General features: G+C 33.2%; 1 protein-coding gene across 1 annotated transcript; it reads left to right on the forward strand.

The window, feature by feature from the left end:
• Nucleotides 1–952: 952 nt before the first annotated feature.
• LOC119641915 (endothelin-converting enzyme 1) lies at nucleotides 953–4403 on the forward strand. The gene has a single exon (XM_038040834.1). It carries the CDS (start codon nucleotides 1547–1549, stop codon nucleotides 3623–3625), a length of 2079 nt encoding a protein of 692 aa, XP_037896762.1. The 5' UTR covers nucleotides 953–1546; the 3' UTR covers nucleotides 3626–4403.
• The last annotated feature ends 15567 nt before the right edge of the window (nucleotides 4404–19970 follow it).

Consider the following 19970-nt stretch of genomic DNA (forward strand, 5'->3'; position numbering starts at 1 on the left):
CCGCGCGAGCAAACAATAACTTATCCATTAGAAGCCGAGTTAATCGGAAAAAGTAGTGTCTACTGGTAATAGCACGGAGAATAGGTCTAGGTTACAACTACAAACATTTTCTAAGCGAGTTTTGTTATACGGGACCGATTTCCTTCATATGAAAAACTCACGACATCATGACCTTTATTATATTGCGCCCATTGGAGGTAGTGTTTCTTAGGGATGGTTTCATTTGATTGGAATACATCACTCCCAGTTGACCATCTCAAATGGGACCATCAAGTGTATTGAGCCTTATAGCCGGTTTAACTGCATCGCTTCCTCTCTATACCCTACAGTGCTAATGACAATCTCTCTTACCTAACCAATGTGGCAAAATGTTTGTGAAATCATTCTTTGAAAATAGTAAAAATTACCTGCTCGAGGAGTCCTTGGGCCAAAATTTGCAAACATTCCAAAATTTTATCGAATGGTGTCGAAAATCGCAATTTTATATCTCGAACAAAAAATATATAAATATGAATAAGACAAAAAGATATTAACGGAAAGGAAAACTTCAATTTACTTCGAAAATGACTTCGATTCGATCGGTGTAAGGCAGCGTCTCAAGTGTGTGCGGGGATGGCATGTATGTAGGCAAATATAATACGTCGTTAGTGTAGGGTATACAAAGCACATATAAACAAGCCGCAGTTAGCAAACATGATATTTAGTTTCGTGTTCAACCAGCAAAAGTTATGTTTGAATATACGAAATATGAATGATATGTGATGTGATGTGACGTACGGTTTATGAAATGAGTGAGTAAACTTTGGCTAACATCACGGGAGCTGGTGGAGAGAATTAAAAAGTTCGACTTTAGTCGAAGACAAGTTCCCTCTGGTCTTTACTTAATTCCATTGGCTTTTAAATGCAAATCATTTCGATGTTTCCTGCGCTAGCTATGCGAAAAGCCTGGAAAAGCTTTAAAAGCCTTGTAATCAATTCACCAATTCAAATAAAATTCATCCGACCGAAATTGATTGAATATGCCGCATCAAGCTTCCTGCACTCGTGCTGGTGAATTTTCTATGAGACCTACCCTTCTTATCTTTGGTCGTACATGTCACCGCTACATCTCTTCTGTTTGTGAAAAAACAAAAGGGAATTACACTTTAAAAGAGGAGTGCGCTAATGACGAAAAACTTGTACGTCTTACGTACGTTCTTACAGATGATATGCTTTTAAAAAACTTTTCATTTTGAATTATGCGATTTCTTTAAGAGAGAGATTGATGAAAACTGAACAGCTTGAAATATGCTTGAATATGTGCATCGAAGAAAAGAATGAATTCAAACTGATTGCAAAAAATGTTCTCTGTAAAGAGAGCAAATTTTAAAAATTTTGATAAGAATTTTTTTTCAAGTTTATTACGAGAACTTGAACTAATTTGTTCACTTGATTTAGCCAGCAGCAAGCTTATCATCATAAGATCAATGAGGCAAAGGCAAAAACTAATACTTCATTTTAAAATCCATGGAAAGCTTAGTTTTATATATTTATTTCACCCGTGAATATGTTACAAAAGCGCTTACTATTTATATGGCTTTTAAAAGGATTGTTTATCGTTCTTCAATTAAGTCGAATACAATGTGAACGTAGCCCGGCCGTTATGCAAGCTGAAGCGACAAAAGATCGACTTCAAAAGGCTCAAGAAATGTACAAATATATTAATCCATTAATAGATCCGTGCAGTGATTTTTATGAGTATGCTTGCGGTAATTGGCTACAACATCAATATACAACTTTCGCGAAGCAAAATGATTTAATCACTGCTCATCAACAAATGGAACTGAAAGTCAAACAACAAATTCAAGTCTTACTTGAAGAATCGATAACTTCGCGCGATTCAATGAATTTACGCAATATTAAGGACTTCTTTAGATCATGTAAAGCGGCGGAGTCTTCTTCGCCATTACAAAAGAACTTTGTGCAGGAATTTGTGCGAAATAATGGTGGTCTACCGGCGCCATCAACGTTCCGGAATCATTGGCAAGATAATTACAACTGGTTGGAAATTGTTGCTCGTTTACGTCATAAGTACGGCCTTAATATATTGATAAGTTTGGAAATTCAAAAAAATCTTCAAAGAAGATCGCATTCGAATAGCATCTATTTGGGCGAACCCACGACTATCTTATTACCAATGGAACTATGCAGTTCCATAGCTATTCAAGAAGAATTTGAACATAATCAGCAACAATACGAGAGTGTACAAGAAATCGTTAAAGAAAATTTGAAATTGTGGCTCGATCTAAGAAATCCGGAAGCATCACGTTTAGCTGGCGGTATAGTACGCTTTGAATTCGAGCTATGCAAGCATATGAAAGAGGAAACCGAAAATTCTCCAAATCGACCGAAATTAAGAGAAAATCATTTGCACGGCGTCCACCAATACCATACAAAGCCTCCATCAAATCTATTACAATTAAGTCAAATTTATAACTTAACCCTTAAACAATATGTAGACATTTGCTTGGATGATACCTTACAGACACACGCTTTTTTACGTTCGGAAAAGTATTTTCAACATTTAGCTCATATGTCGCGAACGTGGCCAGTGCATTCTTTCGCCTTCTACATTATGTACACGGCCTTAGCAGAGATTAATTTCCCACGCCAAGAGAAACCTAGTCAACGCACCATTTCCTGTATAAATAAAGTGATGAAATATTTTCCAAACTTTGTCGGAGATCTTTATAGAGAAAAGCAATGGCGCAAAGATATTGAAAGCGATATTGAGGAAATGTACCCCCTAATAAAAGGAGCTTTTCAGGCTCGTCTTGAATTCGATTGGATGTATAAATCTGCCAAAGGTTCTATTCACCAAAGATTACATAAAATTCAACCGACACTGTACGTGAAAGAAAACACTGAAAATGCAATGAATCAAGACATACAGAGTCTAAACTATTGGGAAAAGTTGGAAGTCGTAATGGCTCATAGATCCAATCAAACACTAAGAAGTAGTGATAATATTTTAGAACCTTTTGCTGTTGGCATGGGCTTTGATCCGTTAAACGACAAAATACAAATTGGTCTCGGTTTACTCCAGCCAACGTTTTACTCGCAATACTATCCCTTTGCTATGCGTACGGCTCTCGTTGGCCACTATTTGGCAAGAGAATTAGTGAATATTTTACATGATTGGCAAAATGAAAACTTTCACAATCAAAGCGAATGTTTTCGCACGCAATACAGTAACTATTTGTACAATAATCCACAAAGCTTCCATAATTTCACCAGATTTCGAGAAATTGTGGCTGACAGCGGCGCGTTAAATATCGCCTTTCTGACCTATCTAAGATGGCTAGAAAACGTGGACCATAGAAGGAATCCCGATGTTCTTAATTACGAGACTCTAGCTGATCTTAACTTTACAAACACTCAATTATTTTTCATACATTTCGCTCAAACACATTGTGCTGCCAGGTACCAAATGAGACCAACACCAAATTTCTTCCCATTGGATCGACACACTTGGGAGCGCTATCAAGTTAACGGTCCATTAAGTAATAACGAAGAATTTGCTCGAGAATTCAATTGTGAAATTGGTAAAGACATGAATTTAGATGATAAATGTGTTCTATATTAAAGTCGAATTGAAAGGCTAAATATGTTGAGAGAGGAGCGGACGAGTGATAAATGAACAAATAAAAAATCAATATTCCATTTAGATTGCAATATCATAATATTGGGTAGAGATAAAGGAAAGCTTTAATTTTTACTATTAATTATGGACGAATAAGATTATGGGAAATTTAGTTTAGATTCTTGTACGGATATGCGTATGGTAGAACCCCGAGCGTTGAGTTACAATAAAAGAGAAACAGAAAAGGAAGAAGAGAAGGAAGTAGGTTTGATGAAAAGATGAATAAAAATCAAGAGAAACACAAGAGGTCGCTTTTCGACAGATACGACTACAGCGAAAGGGGAGGGAGGAAACGTTGGGAGTCAGAAAGACGAGGATTGGAAAGCAGAATTAGTAGGAAGCAGATGGTGGGCAGATGAACAGGATGCTGAAAGGGAAGCGAAAATTGACGAAAAAGGAGATAGGTCGATAGAAGAACAAGCAAGCAATAGAAAATATTGAGATAAATGAATTGAAGGAAAGAGAAAAGTGTGCACAGACAAAGAGACGCCAAAATGGATAGACGAGAAGGTAGAGGAATGAAAAGAGAAACAAATGACACAACCTAAGAATTGGAGAGCCGACGAACGCAAACAAACAGCAAGACAGAATAACATATACGCTGAACAATGATTTCAAAGAAGAATAGAATGATTGTAGGATTGAAAACCAAAAAGATACTATGAAAAAACATTATAATAGGAAGATGGACGGACCATTTTTTATCTAAAAATTGAATAATAAAAATGTAAAAGATATTTGGACTAAATTGAGAAACTTAAGAAAATAAAAAGTTTGGGGAATTTATGAAAAAAAAATCTTAATAAATTATGACAATATGAGATAAGCGAGCAGTTCACTTGACAGTACATTTAGAATATATCATCTCTGCTTCTCGTCATAAATAAAAAAACAGTGAAAATACTTAGCTGCAGGAAATTCATATTTTACAAAAAAAAAAAAAAGAAAAAACATACATAAACTCTCTAAGGAAATCATGTGCGATGATAAGTTCAAGGTAACTTTTATGATATTTTTTTTATTGCATACACTAACATAATAACTCAAGAAAGATTTGATGTCTTCAAAGAGAACGAAAAGAAAAGAGACAGAGAGACGGAGAGAGGGAGAACAAAATAATATCTTTCAAATTTTTGAAATCCATCAAGCGTGACATGCAGACAATAAAAATTTTAACATTGAAATTTCGATAACACTTAAATGGTCGAATGAGGTTTTCTTTAACATCTATTCAAGTGAAAACATTTAAATACTTGCTTGGTCTTCCACAAAGTTCAGAGTGCGAATGCAAATGTGTGTGTGTGTGTGTGTGCAATGCTAATCCCTAATATACTCGAAGCTTGCTTCAATACGTTAAAGTAAAATATTTGGTAAAACATTACTAAAGGATAGGAGGAAGTGTTAGGTCTATCGGAAAGTTCCGCCCATTCGAATTATAACAAGTTTCCATAAGTATAGGCGTATTTAACCATCTTTTCATCGCTCAATGCATACATACTGGTCTAGCAAATGAGCTAAAACGAAGATAATTCATGTTAGTATTAGGTGAGACATGACCGTACACCCATTTGCGCTACTACTCCAGTTTGCACGAATTCTAAGAGGGAAAAAGTGCTACTATTTTCTTAAAACTACTTAGTGAAGGCGCAATTTCTGTCAGAACATGTAAAAGATGGTTCGAAATATTTCAGATTGGGGTTTCGATCTTTCTGATAAGCCAGGCTCTCGGCTAATATCTTCGATCAACAACGATACTGTCAACATCATTTTGGAGCGAAATCCTTTTTTTCACGCCATATTCAGAAACTACGATTTTCTTTTTATTCTAAAAACAGATAGAACTTTCCACTAGACCTTACATGTTTAAATTTCAGATTCAGATATTTACAGATCGAAAGTGAAAGATAAAGACCTCTTTCTTGTTCTAATGCTTCTCTCACTGATTAATAGAACAAGAAAAGTTAAAATGAGAAAATCTGGGATATTGTTACATACGGGCCGATTAATGGCCGATATAAAAAAAATTATTGATCACTGATCTTGAAGTAATTCTATCTTTTATCCAATATAGCAAACTTGCATAATACCACATAGATGTCTTCCTCTTTATCATAAAACGTGCAGTGTTTGTTCACGTGAAAAGAGGTTAGTTATATATAAATAAATGTTAAATGTATCCCACTAAATATCTAAATAAACAAAATGAATCAATAAAACGTAGTTAAAAATACAAAAATAAAAAAACAACCAAGAAATGATGTTTAAGTCGAATCTTAAGCATAGTATAAGTGATCTCTACGTTTACTTTATGAATGAAGAGAAAACGCATATATAGGGTTTTAAATATGCCGAAAGCTCAATATATTTTAGACTAGCTCAACCTTTTAGTTGCTTAGTCTTGCTATTCGTTCACTCGATGCAAGAGAATAAAAAATGTAACATTTCCAAGGGCAAGCAGAGAACTGCAGATATATTCATAGCCTGCAAATATTATTTAAATAAAAAAAATAAAAAAAGGATTGACATATGTAGTTCACAAAATCATCAAAACAACTTTTATATCTACCACGAATATCTGCATTACAAATCAAATCGAATGACAAGATTAAGATACCTTTCTTCCGACAATGATTATAAAAAGTTGAAGGTTAAAGAAAACAATTAATTGAAAATACAAATGAATTGCATTTAAAATTGTGCACAAACACATACGTAATTGCAATTTTACTCACAATTGAATGATTACACAAGGTGTACACCACATATAAACGCGAAAGTTGCGATAGATTTCAATGAAACACCTACACCTACTAAAGAAAAATGAATGAATAAAGACGAAGAAAATGATTTCATTTTAATCGATAGCAGCAATACACACAGAAGAAGATAACAATGCGTTTTTCTTAAAACTCGAATAAGCATAGTCACGTTGAAAGACATTTGTGTGTTAGATAAAATCGAAGAACTATAAACTTTACAACAATATTATGAAATGAAGACTTGACAATAACTATTGTTTGCTTAAATGAAACTGTTTTCACAAATAATCCAATGCATCGAAATTAATTGGGTAACATTTCAGGTGTCTATTGCCGATAAGTGTATGTATGAGGTAACCGTTGCCTCTGCACACATATAAAGAATTTAGGTATGCAAAGGTGGGACACAAGTATGTGGGAGCGTACAGCAAATCTTTTTTTTTTTTTTTTACTATTTCTGTAATTGATATAAATTTTATTTCATGCGTCATATATATCTGCTTGCAACTTAATTTAACAAACCTATAAACATTTTTATAAACATATATATATATATATATATATATATACTTTTATATCGATTACAAAAGAGCAGAGATATACGTATATTAATAATATGCGACACCACTTGCGATATAAAAGTAGAATTTGAGACGTATTCACCATTTATTGCTAAGCATGTCTGTCCATCTGTCCATCTTCGTCTTTGTACTCAACCTTCTTCTCTTGTGTTCAACCTTCTGTTCGCAATTTTTGAGATACTCTGATGAAAGTTGGTACACCGACGTGTTCTGGCGCAACGACGAACGCTATTGAAAAAGATTCGGACATAACCACTTTTCGACCACGTCCCGGATAACGTCTTATTTTGAGCAAGTGTGTTAAACGAAGTGGATTTAATGATGGGCCCACTATACTGCTTTGATTTGTTTTATTATGCCACTTGTCACACATTTATCACAAATTGGAAATTTTACAATTCTTCTACAATCCTCGGTTGCAACCCTGTGCACACGTATGGTTAGATGTCGACATTTGCAAACTATGCTTTTCGCATTTGTCAATTTAAGCTTGACAACGAAAGATGAGATGAACATCTGAAAAAGTGTCTCGTATCTAAATCTTTCAGACATCAATCGAAGAAAATTTGTTACAAGATAAGCTATGAAAAAGTTTTGATAGACTCTGACAAGTCCATCGAAGCAAAAGGGGTAATTTAATATTCATGTTAAGGTTAATTTCTTTCCTTTCCTTTTTTATTCACTCATTATACTAATCGCCCCCGGCATCGCTCGATGCGTTTCTTACGGTAACACGAGCTGAGATAGAAAATTTTATTTCTCTACATATGATATTTGCTAATGGTTGCAAAACATCTGAGATCCATACTCTTCAGTGTGTTTGTTCAATATGATTCTACCAAGTTGTCGCACTACTTAACGGAATTGCCTAAGTAGGTGTCTCAAGATGAAATTAATGCACTTTCCGAGCTCGACGAAAAATCACCTCATCAATGCGCCAAACGAGCGCAGTATTTAATTTGATTCATTTTTTTCAGCTATTTTTCTTCTTCAATTTCATAATTTCGATTATTTTATGGCCATGCGAGTGGAGATGTGTTCCCTCAAAATAATAGGGAATAGTTCCACCACTTGGTGAACATCTATACACGTTCCTACGTGTCAAGTTAAAAAAACACTTTCATATTCCGACATCATACTTATTAATAGCATTACTTAGGAGAAATTTCTTCTACATACTCTTAGTTGATGCCTGCAGATCGTGTTGGAAGTTGGAAGCCCCCAATCCACTTCCTATGTACTTGTAGTTAACATATACATATGTGAGTGTATTTTTTCAATATAATAACAGATCATATCATTAATTCGCGAAATGAACGAAATATTCGCCTTGATATATCCTTTTTTACTTATATTTTAAATGTAATTGTACATGGAGGGAAATCATAATGTAAATGAAATTCCATTTTGAGAAATTTGATTGAGTTCATCTTCACCACTAAATACAATATATATCGCCATATTTATTAAGAATATTTATCATTTCAAAAAGTTAATCCAACAGGTGTTGTAAACAGCTTAACAAAATCATTGTACTTCTCTTTCTTCTCAGTAGATAAGAAATGTTACGTCATAATTAATAAGTAAAATATCAGACACTATTACGTCTATGTAACAAGATAAGCGCTGCGTTGACATCACAAAACAATTGATGTAAGCCCACCAGCAAACTTTTTTTTTTCTCCTCTGTATTTATTCCATTGCTTGCATACCGTATGAGTCAACAAACGTCGTTCGACACCAGTTTAACGAATTTCTTTGTTTTTCAGCGCACTAGGCAAGCAAAAAAGGAAAACAAAGAAATCTATAGAAATATATATATATATATATATATATATATATATATATGCGTACGTATATACATTAATATACACACAAATATACATGTGTTCCACTAAGGTGAATAAAACGATCAAAATTTATTTGAGTTGTTGCGAAAGGAGAGGAGAGAAATCATATGAATATGTTCATGAATTGTAATGCAAGTAATGCACTTCTCCTCTTCCATAAATGGTTTACATATAAATGAAGACAATAATAAAAAATACTTGATATAATAAGCGAATGCAAATGCATTTTGATTATAATTTCGATAAAAATTTGTTTAAAAATAATTATGCAAATGTATTGTATTTAACAATTAGGCAATTTTGGGTTAATGGCATTCAAAATAAGTAATGTTTGGCAGGCTATTTTTTTTTTTTTTTTTCATGCATTCTATCATTTCGTTCTATTCATGTTTATGATAGACTGTGTTAGTTACGGCAGACTTACAGACGGACAGACAGATGGAATGTTCAGACAATGCATTTATTTTAATCAGTTGACGAAACTAAATTATTTGACAAATCAATTTGTACTTGCATTTTATGGTATTTTCACAAGAAGGGCGGAAGTTGCCAACAATGATGTGCTTTTTTTTTTCTTTTTTTTTTTTTTTTGATGCCAGCATAATGTCATATAATATCTGTGCATTAAAGTACAAAACTTTTTAAATGCATTTCATTTATTCAAATGTATTTCGTGCATTTAGAAAATGATTATCATATTCAGAAAGCGTTGCACCATCATCGAATAAAGGTCAAACAATACAACAAACTTATGCGAAAACGAGACATGCACATATCCATCATAACACTGGATGCATTTGTTAGCTTTCCGATTCATTCTGTTTCTCTCTATGTTCGACCGCAACATTCAACTTTTCCTCTCCTCTTGTTATAAAAAACAGTTAAAATTCATTTTGATATTGTTTTAAACCAAACAAACAAAAAAAAACAAAAACTCCTTTATGTTTTTCTAATCAACTACTACCAAAAACTAGATATTTCTCACACCAATAATTGCCATTTTCCTTTTACAAATAATTTCTTATAAAAAGTAAAAAAAAAAAAATATATATATAATGAGAAATGGCTTTCAATAATTGCAATTTTATTTGTATTTCTTTTCCCACAAAACGAACCCAAAAAAAAAAAAAAAAAGATTGGGGGAAAAAAATAATGCAGGTGCGCTTTTCAATCTTCACCGCATTAATTGAATTTGTTTAACCCACTCTAACCTGATATTACGCGAAAGTATGCAACTGAATTTGCGCATTAGCAATCCAAACAACCAATCAACATACATTTTTATACAATCAATCGTACACTTATTCGCAATGCTACGTAGGTCGGGCGGTCGATCGTTATACCTATGCGATATATACATATATATATATATATACATATATATATACATATATACAGATGTATATATAATGTTTACTTAGGGAAAATGTCTACACACATCATAAGACAACATTAGAGACAAAGCAAAAGCAAAAGTTACCATTTAAAGCTTGTAAATAAAGTAAAAAGAAGTTAAAGACATTACAACAACAACAACAACAACAACAACAAAACTAAATAAATAAATGAGTAAAATCGCGCATAAAATTTCCAGTAAAAGTTTATCTATCAACACATTGCCATAATTGGTCTTGGACTCTAAGTAGAAGAAAACAAAGCATACAAGAAACAAAAAGTGAAAAAAAAAAAAAAGTTCAACAAAATGTTAACATAAAATTTTACTTTTTTTTTCTTTCCAACATATAACGCCTATTAAATCAGCAACAAGTCAGCAAAAGAAATAAAACAAAACTTACAAATTGCACGTTATAGACGTGGGTTTCATAAAAGTCAACCAAGCCATAAAAAAAAAACAAGCAATGATGACTATAATTAGCCTTAAGTGAGTCGTTGTTCAATGCATTCAAGCTTTAAAATAAAAATCTAAGCCGCAACACTAGCATAAACCTTTTGTTCGCCTCAAAGCCGTCTCACCAAAAAAAACAATAAGACGCAAAGGCAAGATTTACACAAGATGTGAACACAAAAGAAAAAAAAAATGCTTCTGAATTTGCTTATAAGAAAACTGGTGGAATGCAGTTAAGCTTAAATCAAATTAATTCGCTTTAAAGCTCTTTCTGGATACCAAAGAGCACCAAGCAGACCAACATTGTTTTGAATTCAATTTTGAAGAGGCCCTTATACGTGTTGGTATCAAATTTCAGAGACAAAAGACACCCGCGTTGTCAAGGTCTTTAAGTTTCTTAGATATATTAGGTACATAGCTACCTAGCTATGTAGCTATGTAGGTTGGCCTGCGGCTTTATGGTGATAATAAAAGTATAAATAAAAATAAATGGAATAAAATCAAATGCGCTTGTAATGAACATCCGTACCAAACAGCAAACAAAGTAAAGGACGTAAACCATTTTAAAAGCGTAGTAAAAGTTGAGGAATCTATGAACATAGAGCTACATGCAGTCCCAATCCTCTGGGCGGGCGAAGATGTGTTTGCACATTTATTATATGAAGAATGAATGGATGATGCATCGAAGGGGCGGGTTTTTGGAGGACCTCGTACAACTATAGACATTGAGAAATTGGGCGAAATTAGGCATAAGGACCGCTAGTTAAACTGTCCAATGAGCAAATTTTCGGTGAAATGGATCTACCCACGGATTACAGATTGATATAGCCATGTGCCGTGTTTCCGAAGTGGCACATCTGTGTTGCGTGAAAAAAGGGATGTTCCTTACCACAACTGCTCATAAATTAAATTTAGAAAAAAACGAAAGTGTACATATGTGACTTAGTTTTACACTAAGAAAAGGAGGGCAAGTGTACTCTTGCTTTTATATGAAAACGGATATACAGTTACAGACAGCTAATCAGGGTAAAACCTATTTATTGAGTTCGAATATTAAAAGTTAATCGAACGAGTCGTTTCTGATCGTTATTTTTTCTCTAAAATAAATAATATTCAAAATAATAATGAATGGAGGTGCGGCAACTCTCAATTTTATTGATAGATACGTAAAGATATTTAAAAATTGTATTTACTCTGCCTACGACAACAGAGGAAACTGTAATTTAGCTTCCGTTCTTAATTGAATACAATTGAATGTCAATTTAAAATTACTCTTCATTTTTGAATGTTTAAACCTTCTTGTGCCATAAGTCCGTTTGTCCTCTTTTCTTCTCTTTAATAAACTATATTTAAATCAAATAAATTTATATATTATAGGGGTGCAAATAAATTCCTCCCGATGAAGATATGGTTGTTTCAAAATACCCTACTCTAAAGGAAGGAAGATTTGATATTTGGTATTGAAGTGCATAAAACACGCTCTGTTTAACGGCCCGCTTTGATTGTTTTTTTGATTTTGCTTCCGGCATCCTATGTGTAATATAGATATCCATTGAAATTGTTTGCTTCATAATATATAACTGGTACGCGTTACAGTTTCCCGAAATATCAGATATATATAAGTTAGATATTGATAGTTGAACTTTATAAGTTTCAATCGTTTACAAGCTTAGCGCTCAGTCTAAACAGATGCAGCGACATTTTTCTGTGGGTTTAACGCAATTAATGTAGAAGAAATGCATCTAAAGCTAGGAAAATGATTATGTTGGCTTGGAACGAAAATGCGCTAAGCTTGTCCGTCCATTTCAAATAAAAGCAACCCAGGAAATAATTTTCAGCTTAGGCTGGGAAGTCTTAACGTATCTCCTTCCTATATCCCCCAGGCCAGTTTTCTTCTGATTAGCAGTTGTTCGCGGCAATAAAATAGTTATAGTATATTAGGAAACTCTACCGCACCTGACATTTGAAATCATAACCGTTGATTTACTTTGCTTTACATTAACAGCTAACTCTAAACAAAAAAGTATTTGTATATTGGAATTTAACCATGATATCAAAATTAACCACTTTCACGATATGCCTCGCAGCCCGACATTCAGAAAATAGCCCCGTATCTTGGATAGAAAGAACGTAATCGAGGACAAAGTTTGCGCAGAACTTACATCGGCAAATAAATTTGTTCTTATCTCTGTGAAAATATGTTTTTTTTTTTGTTTACATTTCTCTGTCGAAAACAAAGAGTGGTATGACGGGCCTGGGTATAATATTTGTTTGGATAAATCAATGAATTTAAGCTGTAAACAAAACGAATGAAATTTTAATTATTTCCACGATTCTCATAAGTGCTTAAAAAGCGTGCAGGGAATGATTCATAAAAAAAACATGATAAGATTACAGTTAAGAGAGATAAGTTAATACATTGACCCGTCTTTAACAGATTTCTGATTTTTTTCGCGACTTTACTTTCTAAACGTTACAAGGTCAATCGTTTTATGATTCCAAAAGTGAACTGATTAAGATTTCTATCAAAATTCATACCCAATATATTATTTGGACCTAGCGATTATTTGTGGAATAAAATACACACATTGTTATGCAGCGTACAACAATACATGTGCGATGCATGAAGCTCATATCTGATCAAATAGAGAACATTGCCAATTTATTGGATGGGAGTTAAAGGTGTACCGATAAATATCACATTACATAATGCTTCCGTGTCATTATTTTTTAATGAAGAGAAAATATTGTCAATTAACAAAATCCATTTTATTGAAATCATTAAAAAAATGCACACTTTATTTGACATAGCCTCTAGTTACTTACATAAGCAAAACTTTTTATGAGGATCTTTACGTCGTACGTTTTCCATAAACTATATGTTTGTTTATAAAAATAAATGGGTAGGAAAATGTAACATAATCTTCCCAGTTAATAAACAAATGTTTTTGTTACACATAAATATATACATACTCACACACATAGATGTGAATCGTTATTAATGGAACTGGTATAAGAGCACTTTTGGCATAAAAATCATTACAATTTAATGATAGAGATAAACTCATCTTACTATTTTTTACTCGTATACACGATTTCTTGAAAAATAACTTAAAAGCTTTTCCACATAAAACCAAATTACTTAAGTAGGGGAAGAGAATATATGAAATCCACTCAGTTGTTCATTAGTTTAATAGCAAAACCGTTCTATCGAAATCAACCATTAATTAATTAGCGCAGCTACTGCACACGGCTTCAGGTAAATATAGTGCACAGTCCACCCTTACACATCTTCAAGAAAGAGGTCAAAAGAAACAGTTCAATGCCAGAAAGTCTTGCACGTAAGCGTTAACGCTGCATTAATATAACTCGGAATCAACTCGGAATTTTCAAGAGTATGATAAAATAATAAAATAAAATTCAAATATGTCATAAAAATAGTTTTCTTGGGAACTTTCTGGACGCCCTTCACATTCCACCACTCCAGATGAATCATATAATCTTTTCGGCCGACCAGCGTTGTTTAAATTAAAAACAAATTACCTGTAAACGTACAAATAATTCCGGCAAGAATGGTATCATTAGTTGAAAGAAAAAATAAGTTAACAAAACCATTATATTAATTTACTTAGTTTTTCAAATGGACAAAAACGCATTAACTTAATTTCAATGCTTATGGAATGAATTGAAAAGAAATAGTGAAAAATATTTTTTTTGAAATTTTTTATGAATTATTTAGCAAATTACACCTCATATACGCTTAATAACGCGCAATTATAAAAGCATTTGAAAATATTCAGGAAACAAATCAAACCCAAAAGACAAGTTAAAGTAATTTTGGTTTACATAACATCGTATTGTTTGAACGTTAACAACTTGAACCAGTTCCTTTCAACAGTAAAATGACAAAGGAAAATATCTCTCCTTGCTATACGAATATCTTTAAGGGTAAATGTACAAACCTTAAAATGACGAAAAATAACGTGGTCACTAGCTAAGGAGGTTGCTGGTGACTACAGATGAACCTTATCATCGTCGCAGTAAATGACGGATTTTTGGACGGTCATTTTAAACGTTTCTATCAAACTTTAATTCTTTGCTACGGCTTGTAAGCTGGTAATAGCAATACAATATTTTTTTTAATATAATATTACCCCCCTTTCCTGATCTATTTCTCACTTACCATATTTATGGGTGAATTATGTCTGTTTTGAAGCGTAAATTTTAAATTTTCCAACTGAGGCAATGGAAAGTAAATTTCATTTCTCTATATGTACGAATTTACCAGCAGTCCCCCATAGTCCGACAAGAGCAGTGATCGGAGTGATGGAATGGATGGACTGACGAGGGAAAGTCGATCCAGAAAGAGTGAACGATTCTGAAGTGGCATCATTATTAATCTCCTTATAAATCGTAAGACGGACGGACGGACGGACAGATGGATCACTGGCACAATTATTTTGACTTTTAGCAGTTTTTTCCGGTGCTAAAAAAACATAATAACATTACTTTATATTCTTACCTGTTACAACTGTCATGATAAGTGTAGTTTGTGCCTCTTTTGTAACGTAACATGACATCTTCCACCCTAAACAATAAGTCAAAGTATATTCTATACCTATTGTCATAAACGTGCACGTGAACGTACACATGTACTGAGGCTATAAAAACATATTGCTCAGTTGTTTTCCATTAAACATTACAAGCAAAGGCAATAAACATAAAGAAGCTTTTCGCAGACTTACTAAGGATTGTTATATATATAAATTATACCAAAAGCATGAAATAAACATTAGGACAAACGAAACACCCTTAGCATAATTAAATACACTTCACTTCATGTCAACCAATTTCAAAATGTTATTAGAAAGGATGACTTTCGCTTAACTTTTGTATCTATCAAAAGGTTACGTTATTAGGCATTTCAATGGTTCTCGGTACTAGGATTTCTATTTAAGAATAACTGCCTCATTATCGTGGATATATTTTCGGATCAATTACGTCAATGGACCACCATAAAGCCAAGTAGTTAAAAAGCGCGACTAGCAAGGCAAGGTAACGACTTCAACCCTGTGCGCGGTAGATCATACTTTAATTACGAGTGGTGCTATAAGGAACGCTCGCTCGGTAAAAACATAACATTTCCTGATCAGGCAGATATGTCCCAGGCTGCAATCACTCCATATCTCAAGATTGTAAAGTAAAAGGGCACAAACCACAAATTCAGTTAATGGCTTAACAGAGCTCTGTTAAACGAAGGCTCGGAAGGATTTAAATCAAGCCATCAAATTAGAGCGTTTCCAGAGGTTTTTCAAAAAATAGTTTCAAAAAAAAACGTCTTTATGTTAATTAGTTAAAATTTGGTATGAAAAAATCTGTACATTCTGTCGAGTAACTACACTGGCCGAACCAAGTGCTGTGAACAAATGAAACTGATATCTAATGAATCGTTGATCATTAACCTTTCCAAAAGCATACAATTTATATTTGGTTTTCCGCGGAAAATAAATTCATTCGTTACTTTGAAAGTGTGTTCTATATAGCTATAATGTTCAGAAACTCACTGTGGTCAAACCAGGTGCTGCGAGCTAATGAAACTAATAAGAAAAATGAAATCTTCTTTATGACCAGCCACTCTGAGGATATCCTCTATAGGTGTGGGCACGTTGATGATCAGGAAGGATTATAGGAAGAGAGTGGTAGAGTTTGGAAATGTTCGCCTTGAAAGTGCGGTAGGAAAGACGACTGTTGATTAGGTGCACGGTATGGTTAAAGGGCGACGAGTCGCGGTAGTGTATTGTGCGGTATGTAAGTAAGTCCAGTACGAGTGGGTGGGAATGCTGAGAAAGCCGTCTAGTCTTGTTAAAGGACTTAATTGATGGACAAATCTATTTTATCTCTGTAGAACACTTACCCACAATATACCTATACATAAGTATAGCACAGCCCACATTGCGCCCATGCTCAAGTATATCAAGGGTTTTCTGACACACTTTCTTAAAATATGCGTACGTACGTTACGTTTTAAATAAAAGTTTGTGGAAATGACTTCCACTTTATTTAGGAAAGATAACGGGTAAGGCGGAGCTCTATTAAATATTTAGAATAAAGGTATAGTTGGACTTAAAGCGTAAACTATTTTTGTGGGCACCTCATGAATTTATGCGAAAATACCTTTCAAGCAAACTAAACAAATTCAAATTCTCCTGTGACGAACTATTTCTAGTTTTTTGACATTTGGTATGTTAGCAAGAAACTAGCTATGGAAAAACAGGTAAATTTGGGACTTGGGTGTCGCCACTTTTTGAATAAAAATTTAAATATAACAACACCGTTTTGGTGAAGGCTATCTTACAATTATGCCTTAACGTCCTTAACCTAACAGAACTGATTGTATTTATAGTACACACTTTTGTGTATTTTGTGACTTTTTGTATATTTTTAGTTCCAGAAAATTTAAGAAAAAAATTATAAACAAAGTAAAGTAGTAGGGATGAACACATTCGTTCTAAACTGTATATAAGTTCTGTCTTGTTTTAATTAATATCTCGTTATTCTTAATTTAAATTCTCAAAGGCATCAAGTGAAGAACCCTTTGCGTTTATGTTACAAACGTCAATGCACTTTGCACATTAAGGAATTTTAAACAAAACCATCGTAAAATTGCCAATTAGCAAATGGATTAGATAGCATCACGAGAAAAATGTGAATTGCAGTTCATAATTAGCGCAGTACACCAAGTATACACATATTGGTAAGGTTAACCTCTCCTCTCAAAAACAATACATTACTTTAACCCTAATTTTTACCTTCCATGAGAAAACAAGGGTAGTTAGGGATAATTGAAGTTTTCTGTCACTTTTTGTCGCGAAATTTCCAAAATACATCTATTAGTGTAATCCTATAAGTTAATCCTTCACATATAGGTCGCCTATGAATAACAGCTGTTACCGCAGCTGAACCACTCCGTTAGCAGTAGCAGTGGTTCATTTCACTTTATCAATTTTTCAATGGATATAAAAGACGTAAAAAGAATTTGTATCTTCGTGAAGGTGACCATACTTTCCGCATACATCACGTGTTCGTATAAATCCTGATAATTACCTCTACATATAATGTATATATATATAGTTTATGATTCTTGATACTTTTTTTAATAGGAATTTCGTTAACAGCATTTTTAATAGTAATTTTATGAACTTTGCAAAATTTACTTTTGTTGCAATTGACATATGACATACTTAGTATATCATCCCATTCATGGTGAATAAAGAAATGTCATAGATAAGTGAACAAAACGATGAGGGAAAAGAATTCTCAACAAAGATTCTCAACAAAAGACGAGCATGTGGAGGCTAACACAAGCACAAGCCCGACATACTCTAGGAAGAGAAGTGGGGTTACAAAAAAACATGTTTCGTACATTTTGCAAGGAGGAAATCGATTTTTCACACCCTCCGTAATTTAAAAACAAATACAGACACGAAAGTCAAATACTATATGCCTAACTGGTTTGCGTGTGTATATATGTCGAATACAATAAAAATATTTCAAATAATAAATACATTTAAGCTAATAAATTTACTTTTGAATGAATAAATAACTTTTTTTACTTAAATCACGATCAAGCCAATCCTTACCAGCCGCCAGCTGCCTTATTAGAACGAAGGTATTTCATTTATTAACATTACACGGTACATAAAGGTATATAATATACATAATAATATACATTTTACAATTAAAATTTAACACTTATACGAAAGCTCTTCGTTTTTTTTTTTGTTTTTTTTTTTTGAGAGCACTTGCAATTACTTTCTTTGCTCATTTACACATAATGACGACACAGTCTTATTATTTTAAATAAAATTTCGAAAAATAATTTACATTTATTAAGGCTTTTTTTAATTACATTCTTTGCCTTTGTATGTATTTATTTATTTAATTTTTTTTTTAATTCTATTACAGAACTAACTTCGACTTAAGAAAACAAAAATTTCTGTATTTATTTCAGGAAAAATTTTGTTACCGATTTTTTCATATGTTCACTCATATGTGCACGCTCGTATAAACACTTGCATGCTTAAGCAAGTATGGAAGGGGCGGTGGTGATTTCAATGTGGTGAATTTTTTTACTTCTACATATGAAAAAAAAAAAAAAAGGAATTTTTTTTTTCTTCTTTTAACACGAAAGCAAAAGAACTCTGTTTAATGAATAAAAACCAAGAAAAAAAAAAAACCCAAAAACTCTTTTTTTTTTTTTTTGGATATCCAATTAAAATTAGTTTTGAACGAATTTATTTTTATAAAAAGCAATATAACAATTAACGAAAAAAGCTGCCGCGTAGATACAGAAATGCCCAACGATTAATAGCAACAAAAATTTCAAAAATAAAAAACAACTTCACACGGCTAACATAACAACAAAAGCGAGATACGTCACACCGAGTGTCAATCGTACGGCATGCACCCAGTTTGGAGAGAGGGAAGAATAAAATAGATATGCAAGCGAACTTACTTAATGCATGCCAATCTGTTGAAGTCTGATATGCTAAGAAGGAGTTACATTAAACAGAAATGAATGTGTTCACACTCACACATACGCATACAAACATTGGAGCGCACATACAACTGTAACTGTCTAGTCGAAGATATTCCCATAGTACAGGCACTGGAGCTATAATAACTCTTCTCTCGTTTAATTCTCTAAATGAAATTTTCCGTAATAGAGAGAAAAAAACTATAAAATGTAAGTTTAGTGCGTTGAGAGCGAGTTTGCGCTTTCTGCCTTTGTAATAATAATAAAAATTGATATGGGTGGTGAATTTAATGCCTACTCTTTGCAAAATAGTACATATCTTCTTACAAGTCTTTTATTATATCTTTTATTTCGTTATTATCTCTTGTAAAAATTATAAATTTAAATATTAAAGTAGACCAGGGCCCACCTATAAGTACCCTACACCACGCAACAGCTCCTCAGATAGCGACTTTCTACAATAAAGCGCAATGTGAGATGTGATCGAAAAAGTGATTCAATGCGAATTGCTTTCAATAACATCCGTCCTTGGCCCAAAATGCATCGATCTAAGAGATTTCTTTAAAATATCTCGAAAATTACGACCGGTACGTTAAACACAAGAAAAAAAGGCAAACAGTTAAGGACAGACAAGGTTATAAACACTCTCTGAATCGATTGATATAATAAAACCTGGATTTATCTCATGTCCCTCGAGGTGTTGCAGACATCTGCAC

This window comes from Glossina fuscipes, unplaced genomic scaffold, assembly GCF_014805625.2.
Source record: "Glossina fuscipes isolate IAEA_lab_2018 unplaced genomic scaffold, Yale_Gfus_2 197, whole genome shotgun sequence".
In the NCBI taxonomy this organism is placed as follows: domain Eukaryota; kingdom Metazoa; phylum Arthropoda; class Insecta; order Diptera; family Glossinidae; genus Glossina; species Glossina fuscipes.